This window comes from Gymnoscopelus microlampas (assembly GCF_963454915.1).
Source record: "Gymnoscopelus microlampas genome assembly, chromosome: 13".
Lineage (NCBI taxonomy): Eukaryota > Metazoa > Chordata > Actinopteri > Myctophiformes > Myctophidae > Gymnoscopelus > Gymnoscopelus microlampas.
The window spans coordinates 7,247,864-7,267,121 of NC_139950.1; the positions used below are offsets into that span (position 1 = coordinate 7,247,864).

Here is a 19,258-nt window from a genome sequence, read left to right on the forward strand (position 1 = left end):
ACATGTAAAAGTTTGACAACCACTGACATAGCAACACAGGTTGTTCAGAAAACTGTTAGGATTTAGAAGAAATGTGTAGAATCGGCCTTAGGTCTCAGGTCCTCAGGTCCCTGTAACCCTCAGGTCCTCAGGTCACTGGAACCCCCTCAAGGACCCCCAATGGTCCCCTGAACACACTTGTCTAGGAGGCGACACTTACACGACCCATATTCCAGTGATGGTCAGAGCTGGCAGGCTGACCGGGAGTATCATCCACAGAGACATCTGCGGTCAGCGGGTTCCACAGACAGCAGCACACCTGTCCTGGCAAAGACCCCTTCCTTCCTCCTTTCCTTCTTCTTCTTCTTTTCTTCTTCCTTTTTCTCCTTGGCCAGCCAACAAGAAGCACTCCCTGCTCATCGGGTACCGCTGGCATTTAACTCGGGATCAGTGGCATCGTCTTGTTGGCATCACGGATGGACGGCGACACACGCAGGAGGACCGATGTGTCGAGCGGCAGCCTGACCACGGGACAATTTACATGTTAGGCATTTAGCAGATGCTTTTATCCAGAGCAGAGCGACGTACAATCAGTGGTGGTAAAAGTACTTACATTTTTTACTTAAGTAAAAGTATCAATACTGCAATGTAGAAATACTCTGTTACAGGTAAATGTACCAGTATTTACCTGCTTTGCGACGCGTTGTGATCTTGTGGATCTGCTATTTTCAAGTTTTAAAATAATTGTAGTGGAGTAAAAGTATAATATTTGCCTCTGAGATGTAGTGGAGTAGAAGTAAAAGTATTGAACATTAGAAATACTCCAGTTAAGTAAAAGTACCTCAAAATTGTACTTAAGTACAGTACTTGAGTAAATGTACTTAGTTACTTTCCACGACTGCTTACAATAAAGCATAATATTAGTTTTATAATAATGGTGTAAAATAGAATGCAGATAGAGCAGTGTAGTGCCTCAAGAAAAGTAGAATGCCAGGTGAACCATGAACCTAGCATCTGTCTAAACAACATGCTATCTGAATAACAATCTGTACGTTGAAGCTATAGCATACCAGGTAAACAACGAACCTATAGCATCTGTCTGAACAATATGCTCATGTAAATAACAATCTGTACATTGATTGAAACCATAGGATACCAGGTAAACAAAGAACCTAGCATAAACAATATGCTATCTGAATTACATTCTTAACATGTGTGGTCTAGAAAAACAACAAAAACAAGTAAACAACACCAACTAAGGAACAAAACATGAGAACGAGTGATCAATATAATGTCTGCAGAGTAGTCATATCTTGGTCAGTTGGCAGCATCAATTGAGAGGGAGATGTTAATAGAAGGTCAGCATCAATTACTCAGACTCACTAGAGCAACTGGTTCTCAAAGTGAGGTCCTTGAGGGGGTTCCAGGGGGTCCCCAATCCCCATGCTAAATTACTTGACAGTTTTAAGGAAACAAATGGACCTGTACAGATCTGTAACTCTGAGAGTGTACAAAGGCCAGGGTCTAGCCTCGCATCAACAATGTATTTTTATGGAGTCTGACTTTGACTTTCGCATCTTGCAGAATCGATCAAATCAGCATCTATGATAGTCTTGATCCAAGGCTAGCCAGGGGGGGGGGGGGTTGTTTGTCTCACATAATGCTCAGAATGCTCTAGTCGAGTCTGGACCAGTGGTTCTCAAACTTTTACATGTCAAGGACCCCCATCTGAGTAGATGATCTGTCAAAGGAACCCAATACAAGATTTGTGATGTGTAAAAATGTTCAAACATTTTCTTTTAATAGCTGATAGGACCCTGGGACCCCACTTTGAGAGCCCCTGCAACAACCATAACTCTGAGAGTGTACACATTGGTTCCATTTGTACACTACACTCTCAGAGAGTTACAGCCACATTAGCTCCATAAAGAACCTCTCACTCCGCTGAGAGGTTCTTTATGGAGCTACAGCCACATAAGGGTCCATTTGGTTCCCGACTATCCATCATTAATCTGGGTCCCCTCAAGGACCCCTGGGGGTCCCCGAACCCCACTTTGAGAACCACCGGTCTAGACACGTCCGCTGACGCTTCACCTTTACAATCGCGAATCTGCAACATTTATGAATGAATGATCAATCAGTTTCCTCATGTCTGAGCTGATCTCGCTAACACAGCGGGTTGAGCTCTCAGTCTCAGATCTAGGCTGTAATTATCTACGATACGCGTGTCTGTCTGCTCTGCTAGACAGCAGTTATTCCGTTTTGTATGTATTTTTCCCAGAAGAAACAGCCAAAAGATCTTCTAGGCTAGCGTTACTAACTAAAGCATTAACTAATCAACGCATGCAATGGGTTTTCTTACTGGTCTATATGTGTATATAGCACCGTTCATACATAGAATGCAACTCAAAGTGCTTTACACAAAAAAGAAAGATCATAAAAAGAAAAAAAGAAAGAAAAAAGAAAAGTAAAAACAAGTACATAAAAAAACAATCAAATGTGCTGAACACTTTTAAGTTTACAGTTTTCCACTGACTGTTCATTGCACACCAACCTTTTGTCCATGGATGGAGCACCTCTGGAGGAGCGAAGCAGACCTGGACTCCAACAAGAACAAGCCCGAGGACACGGAGTTAAAGAAACCTACCAAACCACGTCCGTTAAGCAACGATGTATCATTGACCACTCTGTCTTTAAAACATAACGGTTAATTAACGTGTAATTAACTCTAAACCGGCTTTAGAAGAAGTCCACAGTGTGTGTGTGTATTGTAATGTGTGTAGTGTAGTGTGTTAGTTCCATAGAGAGGTTGGTTGTACAGAACAGTGTTGCCAGATTGTGTGAAAGAAATAAGCAACCAAGTCTATTAAAACAAGCCCAAAAGAAGTGACACATGAGCACTTTAAACTGTGGCTATTTTTTTTAAATCTTGAAGACATTTTAAAATATGTGGAATAATTTTGAAACATTTTAAAAACACAGATCTTGAATGGGGGTCCTTGGCATAAAATATTTTCAGATGGGGGTCCACAGACAAATTCATATTAATGTGGGGGTCCTTCCGTCCTTGTCATGAAAATGTTTGAGAACACACTGGTTTAAACAACATTAGGAAACAAGCCCAAAATAAGCAACTACACTTTAGAAACAAGCCCAGGAAAAAACGCCACCCAACAACAATTACCAAATATTTACAAGCAACTTTACAGAAAAACAAGCCCAAAGTGGCTTATAATACGCAGACCTGGCAACACTAGTACAGAAACGCTCCCCAGCTGTTTGATTGAACTCCACCTCCTCCTTCACACCGGAGGGGCGGGGCCACGTAGCACTGTGGTTCTCAGTGGTGGAAGGTAACTAAGTGCATCACTCAAGTACTGTACTTCAGTACATTTTTTAGGTATTTTTAGTTACTTTACTGAAGTATTTCCAATTTTCAATACTTTACTTCTACTCCACTCATCTCAGAGGAAAACATTGTACTTTTTACTCCAACACAATTATATGAACACTTTAGTTACTGGTTACTTTGTAGATTTGGATTATTATTACAAAACAAACATTAACCACTTCAGCTGGGCCCTAAATTCCGGCCATTTCAAAATAGCAGATCTGCAAGCTCACAATGCGTCGTGACTCGTGATGCGACGCATTGTGAGCTTGCAGATCTGCTATTTTCAAACTATTTTTAGACATTTTACATATTTGAAAACTTGTGAAATGGGACATTCTGCATAATGAGTACTTTCCACTTTTGGTACTTTAAGTACATTTTGATACCAATACTTTTGTACTTTTACTCAAGTACATTTTGAATTCCCAACTTTGACTTGTAACAAATAGTTTATTTCTACATTGCAGTATTGATACTTTTACTTAAGTTTTTTTTTTAAATGTGCTTTTTCCACCACTGAAAGAGATCATGGAACTTGATGAACTTGACTTTGAACCAAACCAAGCGATGCATCTTTGTGGGTTTTTTTCACACCAACCTCTGTCAGTGTCACACTGCAGTTGACCACAAAACGAGAAGAGGAAAACTGCGTTGCTCTCATAGATGTTAGGCTATAGCTCAGTGTTCTGTTTCTATTTCTAGAAACATGAAACTTATGAAAGTATTGTGAGTGAAAGTTTACTGGGAAACTTCTTTGGCCAGAGGCAGCTCCACTGATGTTCAACCCAGATTTGGCACAAACAAGGGAATGAACTCTTTCTCATGCTATACAACAAAAAAAGTGGAATGCCCTACCAAAAAGAATAAAGGAGTGAAAAATACATTCAGGAGGCAACAATTCCAAACTGGCCCCTGTCAAAGTCTTAACCTAACCCCCCCCCCCCGCCCCCCCCCCCACCCTTCCTCGAACTGTCTATTGTGCATATTTCTTGTTTTTCATACCAGCAACCTGTAAGCTGATTGTATGACGTTCTGCATAGTAGTGTATATTTGTCTGTTTTCTTAAATCAATCAAACCGTTAAAAATCTGTTTCTGATGCCATCTGGTGGTTCAACATCAGTATGTCTCAGTATTATCTTCAACCTCTGCATGTAAACAGAATGGGGTAGAAGCATACCATAATAATCAGTGGTATAAAGTAACTAAGTACATTTACTCAAGTACTGTACTTAAAAGTAAAATTTTGAGGTACTTTGACTTTACTGGAGTATTTCCAATTGTCTATACTTTTACTTCTACCCCACTACATCTCAGAGGAAAATATTGTACTTTTACTCCTCTACAATTATTTGTCAATTTTAGTTAGCCTACTAGTTACTTTGCAGATATAAATTATTATATTATAAAACAAACATTAACCACTTTAGCCCTATTTTATACCTAGGCTATTTTAAATTAGCCGATCTACAAGCTCACAACGCGTCGCATCGTGACGCGCTGTGAACTTGTAGATCTGCTATTTTCAAACATTTTAGTACTTTTACTTTTGGTGCATATTGATACCAATACTTTGGTACTTTTACTCAAGTAACATTTTGAACACAGGCATTATACTTGTAACAGAGTACTTCTACATTGTGGTATTGACACTTTTACTTGAGTAAAACAAGTCTGTGCTTTTTCCACCACTGATAATAATAATAATTATAATATATAATATTATTTTATATAAATATAATAGGGGTAGAAGTTGATAAAGGAACACTCTGTGGGCACTGGGCAGGTTCAAACCAATTTCGAAGAGGCTGAAGGCTCTATTTTGGCTCTATTTTTATTACCACTGGTCATGTTTTTCAATGCAGTGTGTAACAATTTAATTAATCTGAAGACTCACCTCTTCAGACTCCATCTTATTCCGTAGCACTTGCCCTAGCCCTGACGACCTTGCAGGCTTATGTGCTTATGTTATGCAAAGGTTAAAATGTAATTTAGATAGCATGTTATGCAGACAGCCACGTTCATTTGTTGACCTGGCATCCTACAGTGTGTGTAGATAGTTTCAATGTACAGATTATTTATTTTTCGATATTAGACTGATGATAGGTTCTCGGTTTACCTATAATCCTAGATTACTATTTCTATGCATTTGATGTATTACCTTGTGTTGTCCTTGCTTACTGTAAATCGCTCTGGACTAAGAGCGTCTGCTAAATGCCTAAATTGTAAATTGTCTCCGGGCTTAACGTGTTTGAATTTATATATAAAAGTGTATTTTCGTGTGTGTGTACACGAAAACTCTGTTGAAATTATTATAATTACAATTTTTACCATTCCAAAATGTTAGTTTTCCAACAATGAAGGGACACATAGAGATGAGTGTTTAAACAAATCATATTTTAAATGGCAAGAAACCTCTATAAAAACAAACTGATGTCTTAAACACACACACAAAAAAAAGAATACACAAAAAAATATGCATAACTGGCCAATAATATAAAATATCAAATCTTGAAAGCGTTCGCGGCCCACCTATCAGATGGGTGAGACTGAGCATGTGAACATTTCAGAGCATGTTTATTTAAATGATCAATAAATCAATTGTGTTCCAGCTATTTTTAAATATGAATGTTATATCATCATTAAAATCGTAGTGTTTTGCCAATTATTTGGGGGCCCACTTAGCACTGAAGTCTGACATTACTGCCGCTACAGGGTCACTAGAGGCTGCCCCTGGGTCACAGCGTTATTTTTTGTATTTGTATTGGATTTCCCATAGGGGAATCTTAGATGGCGATTTTCTTTTCACAGAGTCACATAACTGACAAAATCACCAGGGTGGTTTGTTTATTTTTGGAATGAACACAGTTCTTATACGACGCGATCTAAAATTCCCCTATGGGAAATCCAATACAAAACTAGAAAAAGTGCTCCTCGGAGCACTGGTCTCCGCCAGGTCAGGTACGTTATTGTGGCCTCCTGGTGGCGCTATAATAGGCCAATGTGAAAAGGGTGCCATTTCTTCTTAGGGCTTTCACGGCAATCGGACACTGCATTCATGATTTGAGGCATTTTGTTCAAAAAATGTGTTATACTAAATTAGACCTGCTGGTGGCGCTATAACTGGCCAATGTGAAAAGGGTGGCATTTCTTCCTCGGCCTAGTGGGAATGTGTGTGTGAAATTTCACGGAAATGGCAAGCTGCGTTCATGATTTGAGGCATTTTGTTAAAAACGGAGCAATCCTGCAAAGTTTGGAAGCCAACCTTAGCCAATGAGGATGGAATCTGGAAAATCAGACAGATCCGTGTTGATCACATGACTATAGAGATACTGTGTACCGATTTGCATGACGTTTGGATAGAATCTTGTTGGAGTACTATTCAAAAATGAGTTTTGGCGCTATAACAGGCCCATTTGAAAAATGTGGGGCAGAGGTTATGAATTGGCATCCAGGGAGTGCGTGTGCCCAGTTTCGCAGCGACCAGGCCAACGGTGCCGGAGATTAGCTGCTAACAGACGGACAGGACACACGGACGGACACACGGACTAGCGGAGACAAGACAAAAAGCATCGTGACCCAGGGGTAGTGAGTGACGTCAGGACTTCGGTACTCTATATCCTCATGGCCCACATGAGGATACAGTACATGGTTGGGGGAATGGCCGTCCTACAGTTTGATACTGGAGCCGAACCCCCAGACGCTGAAGGCCGGGTACAGAGGCTCTGTGAACCTGGTCTGGACTCTGTGCAGCAGCTGCATGCCGTCAGACACACTGTAGAAGGCCAGGCTTCCTGCACCGTGGTCCAGGTAGACGCCTATCCGCGAGGACCTGGGCGCCGCTACGTCCGTGCTCTTGTTGTTGTGGACGAACGAGTATTTGGACTCGGAGCAGTACAGGCTCCAGGACCTGTCGTTCCATCCCAGGCTGCACTCGTTCCCGTTGCCTTTGCGTTTGATCCCCTTGTAGGCGACGGCCACGTCCGTCTCCGTGCCTCGCCAGTCCACCTCCCAGTAGCACGCTCTGCCCGTCAGAGCCTCCCTGCACAGCGCCTGTGAACCAATCAATCAATCCACTGGTTAATTCACTTCACCGCTTAAAACCCTCAATTCTTAGAGAAACCGACTTGAGTTACGACTGTACTTTTCCCTGTCTACACCCAATCTCTTAACCAAAAATAATAGCCGCTCTACAAGAGTTGTAGGATCTGCTATGTTTGGCTAATGGCTATGTCTGGAATATGGATGCCATGGGGTACAATTGGTTAAAAGAAAATGAAGACATGACTATTACTTTGTTTGTGAGAGACTCAGAGAGAGAGAGAGAGATATTATTTCACAATAAGAAAGAAAACGTGAATAGTGGAAAAATATTCAAATTCACCAGTACGGCAACAGAAGGTAGAGTACAGTCCCACATACACGAAACATGTATTTCTAATGTGAACAATATTACGCGTAGCCTACATACAGTAAGGCCACTCAAACGATAAAGGAACAAAAGAATATCTCTGGCAATGGAACAAACACAACGCATCTCCTTCAGGCTGTGCAACCTCTAAAGCCCTTTTCCCCTCTGTATTGTGTGAGTGACCTTGTATATCTGTATACGGTATATTGCGCAAACCCCAATAAATGTTTTATGTGCATTTAGGCTTGTGTACAATAATAAGAAAGATGAAACACACAATAAAGCCAGGAGGCTTGCTTTCATTGTTGGTCCTCTGGGGGAGGTCAACATGACAGGTCAACCAGACTGGCAATAACAGGAACAAAACGTGGCTGGTGGGTGGAAGGAAACCTTGTATGTCCAAAACTGTTACTTTTCAGGAAATGGGGGGCAAAAAGAAAAGATAGCAAAAATAGCCGACCTACAAGCTCAGTAGATTGTAGATCAGTTTTTGTTACTTGTGTGTTACACTGTAGAGTGTAGGGGGGGGGGGACATAAAAGGGGGGAGCATAAAAGGCAGAAATATGGAGATAAAAGGTTTCTGTCCAACAGCAACAAAAAAACAGTTCGATCTTGAGAATGAGACCTGAGATTACCTGTATAAATAAAGGTAAAAAAAAACAACAACCAAACACTATTAATGAATAAATAAACAGTAGATCAAAAATAAATGTAGTACTCTTTTGAGTAGTATATCTAAACAATGTTTAAAACTGCTCTCTGCTTTTGAGAGATCATTTGTGTTCCAAAATATTGCATCAGAATATAAAATGTGTTCTGGCTTAAGGAACTATGATATCTAACAGGAATAATATTAGTGTTGTTGCATGGTTATGAAACTCTTATGAGATAATGTTTCTACATCTTAAATCTCTGAGTAATTTTCATTAAACATGATAGGCTTATTAGGCTACCTCATGCTACCTGATGAAATACACAGTATTTCTTTGTTTTACGTCTGTTTGTTTTGTTATTTGATTATCTACTGTGTAACATTCTGTTGCCAGTTTCTGGCAGCTGTGAAGCTCTTCATGAACCTTTTAACAAAATTAAGTTTATTATTATATTATTGATTGAATACCTTATTAACACGTTTGAAAAGTACCCAATATACAACCCAATATACAACCCAAATATGAATTAATAAATAAAAAACAACAACATCGAAACAAATTCCTCAAATGCACAATCATCCCTGCCAACAAAAACAATTCTGTTTCTAAAGAAAAACGTGGTGCATCACATGACAATACCAAAGACTATAAAAATGGGATCCAATGCCTCCCTGCTTGGCACTCAGCATCAAGGGTTTGGACTGGGGCTAAGTCCCTGTGACATACAGTACAGCGTCATGTCCAGGGGGTGCACTTGTACATCATTAAGGTGCCTCACGTTACAGAAACAGGAGATAGGCCCCTGCCCTATGGGCCACGTGGCTCGGCTTACTTATCGCATGACAAAGTATACATTATTGTTAAGTAGTTGGTACCTGTTGCCAGTGGTTGAACCGGTCAGGGTGCTCTGGGTAGTTCTTGGGGTCACTCATCATGGTGATCTTTCTGCTTCCATCTGACAGGTGGAGGTTGGGGTGGATGCTGTTGGTGTCCACGGTCAGCTGGCACGAGTCTGCGGAAAAAACGTAGGACAACATTACTCGACAAAATACTTGTTTCGGTTATCGACCTCTAAGGTCCCATAGATAGTGGGGAGAATTAAGTGAAAAATACAAGCGTGAAATTTGGCACACATGTCCCTTTGGTGATCCTAAGTCATCCTCGAAGAGGTGCCCAAAGGAATATTAAACGGGAAGTGAGTTATTGAAGAAATTGAAAATGGCCACCTAAACTGTTGGCAGTTGACTCAAAAGACACAAAACAAATCTCATAAAAGCATGCAATTTGACACAAATGTCCTTTGAGTGACATCCTAGAAGGGGTGCCCCAAAAGTCTTGATTCAAAAGACTGTTTAGACTGATGCTACAGTAGGTTATTAGTTTACCTATGGTCCTAGATTACTGAGGCACTACAAGGTCTCTATGCATGTGATGTACAGAAATGTGTTATACCTTGCTTATTGTAAATCGCTCGGGATCAAGAGCGTCTGCTAAATTGTAAATTGTAGGTCTGTTTTGCAAACCATACAGTATGGTACTGAACAGGCTTATGAAACTGCTTTTTTCACTTCATGGGAGAAAACTTAAGACAAAAGATTAAAAAAAAGAGAAGTATGACTAAGTTACAGAAGTGGTCAATTTCATCACCAACTTCATGTCATGAGTGGACTAGAAAAAAAAGTCAGCCTGGGAATATTAATTACAGCGGCCCTCATATTTGTTATATTAATAAGAATAAGAATAAGAATAAGAATAAGTAGTGATGCTCATCTATCAATCAAATAAATAAACAAATAGAGTAAAATAAATACAAAATGAAAGGGCCCCAGCATGATAATCTATAGGTCTGTTTTACAAACCAGTATTGTGCTGCACATGGCTTATGAAACTATTCTCATATTTTGACACTACTTGCTTTTTTTTATGTTATGGGAGGAAACTGATTACAAAAAGTTAAATAAGAGAGAAGTGACCAAGTTACCATCAACTTTATGTTGAAATTTGTGTACCAGTAGATCATATCACACTATTTCTCACACTATTTGGTGCACTAAATGATGCACCAAAAGTGGTTCTCAGGCTCGTAACTATAGGGGAAGTGTGTGACAGTGTGTGTGTGTGTGTGTGTGTGTGTGTGCGTGCGTGCGTGCGTGCGTGCGTGCGTGCGTGCGTGCGTGCGTGCGTGCGTGCGTGCGTGCGTGCGTGCGTGCGTGCGTGCGTGCGTGCGTGCGTTTGAGGATAAATCTCCAGTCTTTATAAAGAAATTAACTAGTGTTGCTAGCTAGATATCCCTCAAACGTCAAACCATTCCTTTATGTAATTAGATCACAATCATGAGCACAACTGAAAGCCAGCCCATATTCCATAAGTACTACTGTACCACGCTCCTCACTGCACTACTTCAGCACTCCCCGTAGGTGGCAGCAGTGGCTACACCTCTGGCCCATTCATTCATTCATTCTATTGTACTATAACATGGCTTTAACACATTTCACCGAACCTGTTCTTCAAACTGCATGCCTCTCTCTCTTGACACTAGTTTCAAGTGGTTTGCCACAAGCTTTATGTATATTGAAAAGGAAGAAAAGGTTCCCTACACCTGAATGGAATCTTTTTCAGTGTTTGGGCCACCTGTTCAGCAGGGAGCAGAACTGGGAGGAATAGTGTGTTATTCCAGTGAGTAGACCAGTGGTTGAGAACCACTAGTCTACATCCTCCCTATTTGACCAAACGGTAGGGTTTAGCAGTGACACAGACTATACACACAGGGGGAATGACTAAACTGGGATAAAAACAACAACAATTAAACAGTTCAGATCAACAACTAAACAGATCAGTAGGCTGCCAAAAGGTCTAATCTGGCTCAAGTTTCAACCACAGTTAACCACATGAACTCTAGTCCCAGCATTCTAAGTTTGAGCATGTCATTATGAGCAAAGAAATAAAATGTTAACTTAAAAAGCTCACAACGTTGTGATCTTGTAGATTGGCTATTTCAGATATTGTTTAAAAAATGTGTATGGTTAATTGGTTAGGTGGTTAAAAAGCAAAGCAGGCTGGATGTTCAGTTAAAAGTACAAGATGAATAACTCACATTTCATAAAATCTTCTCTTGTCCTCGGCTCTTCTCTTGTCCTCGGCTCTTCTCTTATTGTCCTCGGCTCTTCTCTTATCGTCCTCGGCTCTTCTCTTATAAAGCTAACTGAATCTTTTCTGGTGGTCTTCGCTTCCAGCTGTTCTGTAATGTACACTTCCTTCACTATGGAGAGAAAGAGACACAGCAAGTACAGTATGTGTTTTACAAAAAAAAAGAAATGACACACTTAACCACATTCACTTAGTCAGTGCGCAAAAATAGGATTTTGCTTTTGGTCAATTGATTAATAACTTGAATCCATTTTCTGGGGGGAACATTTGCCAAAAAATGCCGATCTTCAAGCTCACAATGCTTCGCATCACAAGAGTTATAGACCCATAAGGGTCCATTTGGACCCCTGGTGGACCCATCAGAACCAGTGACATGAATGGCATTCTCGTTCAAGAGAGAGGTCACCTTGGTGTGGGGTTTGGCAAACACCAAACACCACATCAAGGGTAAAATAACTAAAACTATCAGTCAAAGTGGCCAACCTGCAGCAGAGATTTTGCTGATTTCCGTTTTGCTGACTTCCTCCACGTTTAGTTTGAGAGCAGCGATGGCCCTCTTAGTGGAATCAAAGGAGTAGTATGGAGCCACACTGACGTTGTTCAGGTCTTCATATCCAGAGGGACCCGATAGAGACTGCCAGCTCTGCGGTACACAGGGGTCACATAACACATTTTAATATCCACATTAAGGCTGGGCCATTTAATAAAATAATCTATCCCAATTTTGGGCATGTTATTATTTACAAAAGATTTTTAAAATGTTCAAGAAAGAAGAAGAATTTCACTCCACTACATTTAAAAACAAATGTTTTACTTTTGACTCCATTACATGTGTAGTAAGGTAAAAAAGTACGACATGAATTAACCACTTAAGCCCTACAGTACGTCAAATATAGTGAAAATATAGCCAATCTAAAAGCTCACAACGTCTCACAATGCAACGGATTGTGAGCTTGAAGATTGGATTGTTGTTTTTTTTTCAAGATTGTTTTTGGGCCTTTTTATGCCTTTGTTATAGATAGGACAGTAGGCTGACAGGAAATGGGGAGAGAGAGATGGGGAGTGAGCAAAGGCCGTCGGGATTGGGACTTTGTCAGGCTACATTATAGCCTATAGGTGCCCGAACCGCTACACCAGCGATCCGGGCCATAGATCAGATATTAAACAGAAATATATATATATATTTTACAACAAAAAAAACATTTTTTTAGAAACGCTTCTCGAATATTCTATTAATCCCCCCAAAAAATATCGATAGAATAAAAAAATGTCACCTGTAGGAAGTGAATGTGATCGTCGGTGTGCGAGAGCTTCTCCAGGTCGTTGTGTTTCTTCCTCAGCAGAGTGATCTCCTCCTCCAGGCGGTCCAGCAGCATCTGGGCACGGGTCACCGTGCTCTTCTCGTGGGACTGCACCATCTCCTTCACCTCGTTGTACTTCCTCTCCATGGAGCGCAGCAGCTCCGTGAAGATGCGCTCGTTCTCCTCCATCACCATCTGGGAGGAATGCTGTCGACGACACATCCAGTGGTGGAAAAAGTACTTGATTATTTTACTTAAGTAAAAGTAGCGATACCACATTGTAAAAAATACTCTGTTACAAGTAAAAGGAATCTGTTCAAAATGCTACTTGAGTATAGTAGTGACATCAAAATGTACTTAAAGTACCAAAAGTATAAGTACTCAAAAAAAATTTAGTTGAAAACTATTTGAAAATAGTGACTAATGTTTTCAAATAATTGTAGTGGAGTAAAAGTACAGTTTCCCCTCCATCAGACGCCCCGGCAATCTCAATCTCGAGTGTTTCTCACGAAGTCGCGAGAACAGGACAAAGAACAGGACAAAGAACAGGACAAAGAACAGGACAAAGAAGAAAACATAGGTTTCGGTGCCGGTACACCACGAAACCTATGTTTTCTTCTTTGTCCTGTTCAAACGAAACACTCAAGATTGAGATTACCGGGGTGTCTGATGGAGGGGAAAGGAACTGGTTGGAATAACGTGTTCCTTCCACGCGCTACGTCCAACCGATGAAAACTCCCCCGTCAGATGACAAGTGCATTGAAGGAGGCATGAGCTCGGCTCTGGGCTCCCTAGGCTGGCGGGGGGAGTGTAGTGCCCATGCAGGATCACTTAGATAATTGGCACCGGGTGAAAAAGGGTTACAAAATCGTGGGATAAAAAAATATATATTAAAAAAAAGAATGTAGGTTTATATTTTCTTCTTTGTCCTGTTCTTGCAACATCTTGAGTAACACTCGAGATTGAAAATATAGGTTTCGTGCCGTACCGGCACCAAAACCTATGTGTTCTTCTTTATTCTGTTAAAATAATCTAGGTTTATATTTTCTTCTTTGTCCTGTACTTGCGACTTCGCGAGAAACACCGAAACCTATGTTTTCAATCTCGAGTGTTTCTCGCGACTTCGCGAAACACTCGAAACATAGAAACATAGGTTTTGTGGTGTAAAACCTATGTTTTCTTCTTTGTCCTGTTCTCGCGACTTCGCGAGAAACTCTCGAGATTGAAAACATAGGTTTCGTGGTGTACTGGCACGAAACCTATGTTTTCAATCAAGATTGAAAACATAGTTTTCGTGGTGTACCGGCACCTATGTTTTCAATCTCAAGTGTTTCTCGCGACTTCGCGAGAAGCACTCGAGATTGAAAACATAGGTTTTGTGGTGTACAGGTACACCACGAAACACTGCAAAGTCGCAAGAAACACCCACACTTTTTGGCCCTATTTTAAACCCTATACTGTATACTTAATTGACTGGAGTCCCCTAGGCATCTATACTAGCCTAGGCCAACTCTATTTTCGTCGAATGTTATGTAACAATGTAATAATAGGGATGCTAGGGTTCACATGCCACCCTCACACAACACAACATGATGCCAGGTCAGTCACCTTCACTGCTTCCACAGCCTGGCGGAGGTCCTGCCATTTCTTCACTCTCTCATCAATCCTCTGTTGAGATTTGTGCAGAGTTGAGCCCAGCTGTTTCTGTTCAATAAACATAAATACAAATGTTATTATCAATGACAGGGCCTGCTTGCATCTCTCTCTCTCTCTCTCTCTCTCTCTCTCTCTCTCTCTCTCTCTCTCTCGCACGCACGCATTATATTACTTAAACACATCCAAATCACAAAGGCAGCTGACAGTTAATACTGTGTATATATATATATATATATATATATATATATATATATATATATATATATATATATATATATATATATATATATATATATATACTGTATATACACCCACACTCAAGGTCAGATTGGGATGATCCTTTCCCTAGCGGTGTGTTATGATCCTAGCGGTGTGTTATGAACTGGGTAAGGTCACAAGGTCATGGGCAACATTTTTAAATGTTTCATTATACTTTTAAAATTGAACTTTTTACAACATTGACACTGGATTTGAATGGAGAGGAAACTTTGTCCAAATGACTGACTGAGTGTCACAGTCACAGTCCTGACAGCATAGATGAGTGATGTCACAAACTGGCCAATTTTGCGCCTATTGCACAGTTACCCGGCACACAGCATCTATTAACAATAGTACAATTGTTATAGTATCATATTTGAGTATTTTCTTTTATTGCTATTGTATTGCTATTTTATCTTGTTGCTGCACTGTTGAGGAGCTGAACCCCTTTATACTCTCTTACACGTGTATAGGCTAATGGGATGCAAGTTGCAACAATAATCTTGAAATGTGCTGTTGAGATACTAGCCATGAAAAACCTTATTGTCTCTGTAGGGTGGATACTTCATACGTCCAAAACTGTTACTTTTCAGGATTCAAATAAAAACATGGCAAAAGTAGCAGATCTACGAAAAAACTAAATTTGGAGATGAGAGGTTTCTGCCCAACAGCAACGTTGTTATACCACACACCTTTATGGGTCCATATTTCTACACCCTCGGAGTTCAATGAACACTCAGGACTTCTTCACCGGAACGCAAACTCACCTGTTTCTCGGTCCTCTCGGTGCCGGCGGGGACGGTGTCGTGGCCCCTGTGCTCGTCCATCATGCACAGGACGCACACGGACGTCTGGTCGCTGCGGCAGAAGGCCTCCAGCAGCTTGTCGTGCTGCGCGCAGATCTTCTCCCGCATCTGGCCCGTGGCCTTGACCAGCTTGTGCTTCATGAGCGCGGGGTACTCGTAGTGGGACTGCAGGTGGGTCTCGCAGTAGGAGGCCAGGCACAGCAGGCACGACTTGACCGCCTTCTGCCTCCTGCTGGTGCAGAAGTCACACAGGACGTCTCCGCTCTTCGCCGCCGGCGGCGAAGAGCGGCGGACTGCCCTGGACTGGTTGCGAGACGTCGGCCTGCCTGTGTGCGGATGGATGGATATTATATATAATTATAGGCAGGGTTGTTGTTGTCACCGTCATGAGACCAGTGGTGTAAAGCAGTGGTTTTCAACCTTTTTCGCATCAAGGACCCCCAAATTGACACATATTATCCCAGGTACCCCCATTTAAAAAGATATGCCAGGGACTCAACCATTTAGATTTTGTGGGGGTCCCAATCTACACTTTATCATCGTCATTAGTGTTAATTTAACTCTGAGAGTGTACAAATGGAACCAAATGGACCCGTTAGGGTCCATTTGGTTCCATTTGTACACTCTCAGAGTTACAGACCTATATAAGGGTCAATTTGGTTTCTAACTATTAATTTGGTTGGGGACCCCCTGGAACCCCCTCAAGGACCACTGCTTGAAACCCCCTGATGTAAAGTAACTATGTACATTTACTCAAGTAGCCTACTTGAGTACAATTTTGAAGTAGTTTTACTTTGCTTGAGTATTTCCAATCTTCTGTACTTTTACTTCTACTCCGCTACATCTCAGAGGCAAACATTGTACTTTTACTCCACTACAATTATTTGAAAACTTTATTAGTTATATAGTTACTTTGTATATTTTGATTATTATTACAAAACATACATCAACCACTTCACCCCTATACATTTCGGCCATTTGAAAACAGCCGACCTACAAGCTCACAATGAGTCACGATGTGAGGCATTGTGAGCTTGTAGATCTGCTATTTTCAAAGGATTTTTATACATTTGAAAACTTGTGTAAAGGGACAACATTCTGCATAATCAGTACTTTTACTTTTGATACTCTAAGTAGGCTACATTTTGATACCAATACTTTTGTACTTTCAATCAAGTCAATTTTGAATTCCGGACTTTTACTTGTAACAGAGTATTTCTACATTGCAGAATTGATACTTTTACTTATGTAAAAATATTGAGTACTTTTTCCACCACTGCATGAGACTCTAGTTAGTCTTTCTAGTCGTACAAATGATTGATGACTTCATTGTGTTTTTTTTTTGGCATTGAACATTGGAACATAGGCCTACAAAATGAAAAAAAAAAATGTTCAAAGCCTTTGGCTTTTAGGCGTTATAAAAACCAAAAAATTGCACAGGGCAGATATGACAAATAACTTAAATGGACACATAAATGACTGACAATGACAGATACCAATGAAAATAAATAATGTAGAACTACGGCAAAAAAAAAAAAAAAAAATTCAAAAGATGTTTAAAATAGTCCACCTACAAGTTCGCAAGCTTGTACGTCACCTATTTTTCATCAGATTAATTTATACAGATTAATTGGAAACGATTCTGACGATTATGCAAAAAATAAAAATGTGATCAGGCTGATTATGCAATAATTGTGACATGCTTACCCGTGGAACGCCTGGAGTTCCCCAGGCTGCTGTATCGGTCCAGGTCCAGAGTGCTGGGATGATCATGAGACATCTTGTCCTGCAGTGGAAGGGTTTACAGATCCAAAAAGGTGATCAAACGCAAAAAAAACTGACCAAAGAGAGACAGTGATAAAACTGAAAGACAGGATGGGTTCTCTCTAGATGTTGACAGTTTCAGTGAAACTGGGTGACTGAAGCATGATAGAATGTGAGCTATGAAGTCTACTGTGTTGGTCAAACCAGTATATCTGGGTGAGGCACAACACCTGACAGCACCTGCAACGCCTTCCACGGGAGCGTTAAGACAAAAGGAATGCTACAATCAATGGTGGAATTTGAGTAAATAGGTAGGCCTACATTTACTAATGTACTTCGTACTTTTCCATTTTCTGCTACTTTACTTCCAACTAACATTTCAGAGGGAAATATTATATTTTCTACTTCACTACATTATATTTGACCACTTTAGCTAGTAGTTACTTTTCAGATTATGATTTGACTAAATGGATAATATTTAAAATATCATATTGCTAAATATGAATCCAGTAGTTTCCAATCATTTATGCTTTTGCCATCTTACAAAATGCAGTCTGGTTCACATTTCAGATGTCTGAGTTATTAATAACAAATGATGATAAGTCCCTTTAAAGAATACATGTTCAATTCATATGATCCAATACTTCCATTGGCTCCTCAGAGCCATGTCAGGTAGGTTATTGTGGGCCAGCAATGTTTGGATTTCACCAATCCGGATGGAATATGAAAAATCGGACGGATCCGTCTTGATCACTTGACTATAGAGATAATGTGTACCGATTTGCGTGATGTTTGGATAAAATCTGAAGGAGTAATATAAACAAATGTGTTTTACATAAGTCTGCCGCCTGGTGGCGCTATAAAAAGCAGATGTGAAAAATGCAGGTGAAAGGTTTTTCCTTGGATTTAATTCTGCACTTGAAAAAACCTCATCACTCATTGTCACTAAACCAGAGCTATGCTTTGGATAGTATGGCTCATTCTGAGGAAACACATAAAGTGCTACTTATAGTTTAGAAGCGACCCCTAGGGTCCTTGGGATGGATACATTAATTACAATTAGTTACTAAATTAGCGTCACAGTCATTTCAACCACTTTAACCTTCTTTGGCTATTCACAAATAGCAGATAGCGTGGCACCGAGTTGAGCTTGTAGATCTGTTAAAAAAAAAATCGTGAACATTTGTGCAAATCTTTGAATATATATATATATATATATATATATATATATATATATGTTTAACTCAAATATTTGCTTCTGGGGGTCACTGTCACAAAATATGTGATGGGGGTCTGCAGCCAAATATGTATCACATGAAAAAGTTTTACATATAGCTTATAAAACATATAGGCCTAAATGATTTTGAGGACACCGTGGCTTATCTGACGACACTGTAGGCCTACACTAGTATGGATATATCTAGCCCCTACGGAACCTCTCCCTCCGCTGTACGCTGTATAGCTCCGAGATGAGGTCCCTCGTTAGTTACTGCCGTCTGTTTTCGAAATGGTCGCACGTCTTCCACTTTACATGTTTCTTACCCCTTTCTGCACATCGTATCCAAAAAGTAAAGCATTTCCGCCACTCTCTCAGATGTTTTAAGTTTTAACGCGCCATAAAAGCTATCCAACGGGTTGAAGAAAGTATTTACTTTGCCTCGGTTTTCATCCAGTTCCATAATATTTTGCATTAGAAGATGCAATTCAACATTTGACCAGTAGGGTAACCAGTAATGTTATCTCTACGGGCGCAACTCTTGCGCAATGTCTTAAAAACCATGTAACCGGATGAAAACCGAGGCAAATTAAATACTTTCTTCAACCCGTTGGATAGCTTTTATGGCGCGTTAAAACTTAAAACATCTGAGAGTGGCGGAAATGCTTTACTTT

The 19,258-nt window shown here is 40.3% G+C and overlaps 3 protein-coding genes across 4 annotated transcripts in view; 1 reads left to right on the top strand and 2 right to left on the bottom strand.

The window, feature by feature from the left end:
* Positions 1 to 2,771, bottom strand: part of LOC311058359 (transmembrane protein 150A) — a 52,001-nt gene extending 49,230 nt beyond the window's left edge. The window contains exons 1-2 of the mRNA XM_084075788.1: positions 2,534 to 2,771; positions 200 to 500 (exon numbers count right to left, since the gene is read on the bottom strand). Of these exons, the coding sequence (XP_083931914.1) occupies positions 200 to 264 (65 nt within the window). The 5' untranslated portion in view covers positions 265 to 500; positions 2,534 to 2,771. The remainder of the gene's footprint in view (positions 1 to 199; positions 501 to 2,533) is intronic.
* The window catches only part of LOC311058421 (histone H3.2), a gene marked incomplete at its 3' end in the record, with an annotated part of 204,516 nt that overhangs the window by 22,377 nt on the left and 162,881 nt on the right, over positions 1 to 19,258 (top strand). The gene's annotated exons all lie outside the window — the stretch shown is intronic.
* Positions 5,752 to 17,505, bottom strand: ftr14l (finTRIM family, member 14-like). 2 transcript variants are annotated; one of them, XM_084076363.1, is made up of 9 exons: positions 17,312 to 17,505; positions 15,566 to 15,930; positions 14,493 to 14,588; positions 12,858 to 13,091; positions 12,067 to 12,226; positions 11,588 to 11,695; positions 11,531 to 11,548; positions 9,312 to 9,448; positions 5,752 to 7,424 (listed from the first exon to the last, which is right to left on the bottom strand). In XM_084076363.1, the coding sequence occupies exons 1-9, from the start codon at positions 17,382 to 17,384 to the stop codon at positions 7,041 to 7,043; spliced, it is 1,575 nt and encodes a 524-aa protein (XP_083932489.1). In that variant the 5' UTR covers positions 17,385 to 17,505; the 3' UTR covers positions 5,752 to 7,040. The 2 variants fall into 2 exon arrangements, with proteins under 2 accessions (XP_083932489.1, XP_083932488.1); XM_084076362.1 differs by having other exon boundaries at positions 11,531 to 11,695.

Bases quoted from the DNA above. Each gene is read 5' to 3' on its own strand.
- ftr14l (XM_084076362.1), bottom strand. From the start codon at position 17,384: ATGTCTCATGATCATCCCAGCACTCTGGACCTGGACCGATACAGCAGC. The intron at 14,589-15,565 runs GTGAGTTTGCGT...TTTATTGAACAG, and splicing joins CCGAGAGGACCGAGAAACAG to AAACAGCTGGGCTCAACTCT. The intron at 9,449-11,530 runs GTGAGTTATTCA...TTTTTTCCGCAG, and splicing joins AAGAGAAGATTTTATGAAAT to ACTCGTGCCAGCTGACCGTG.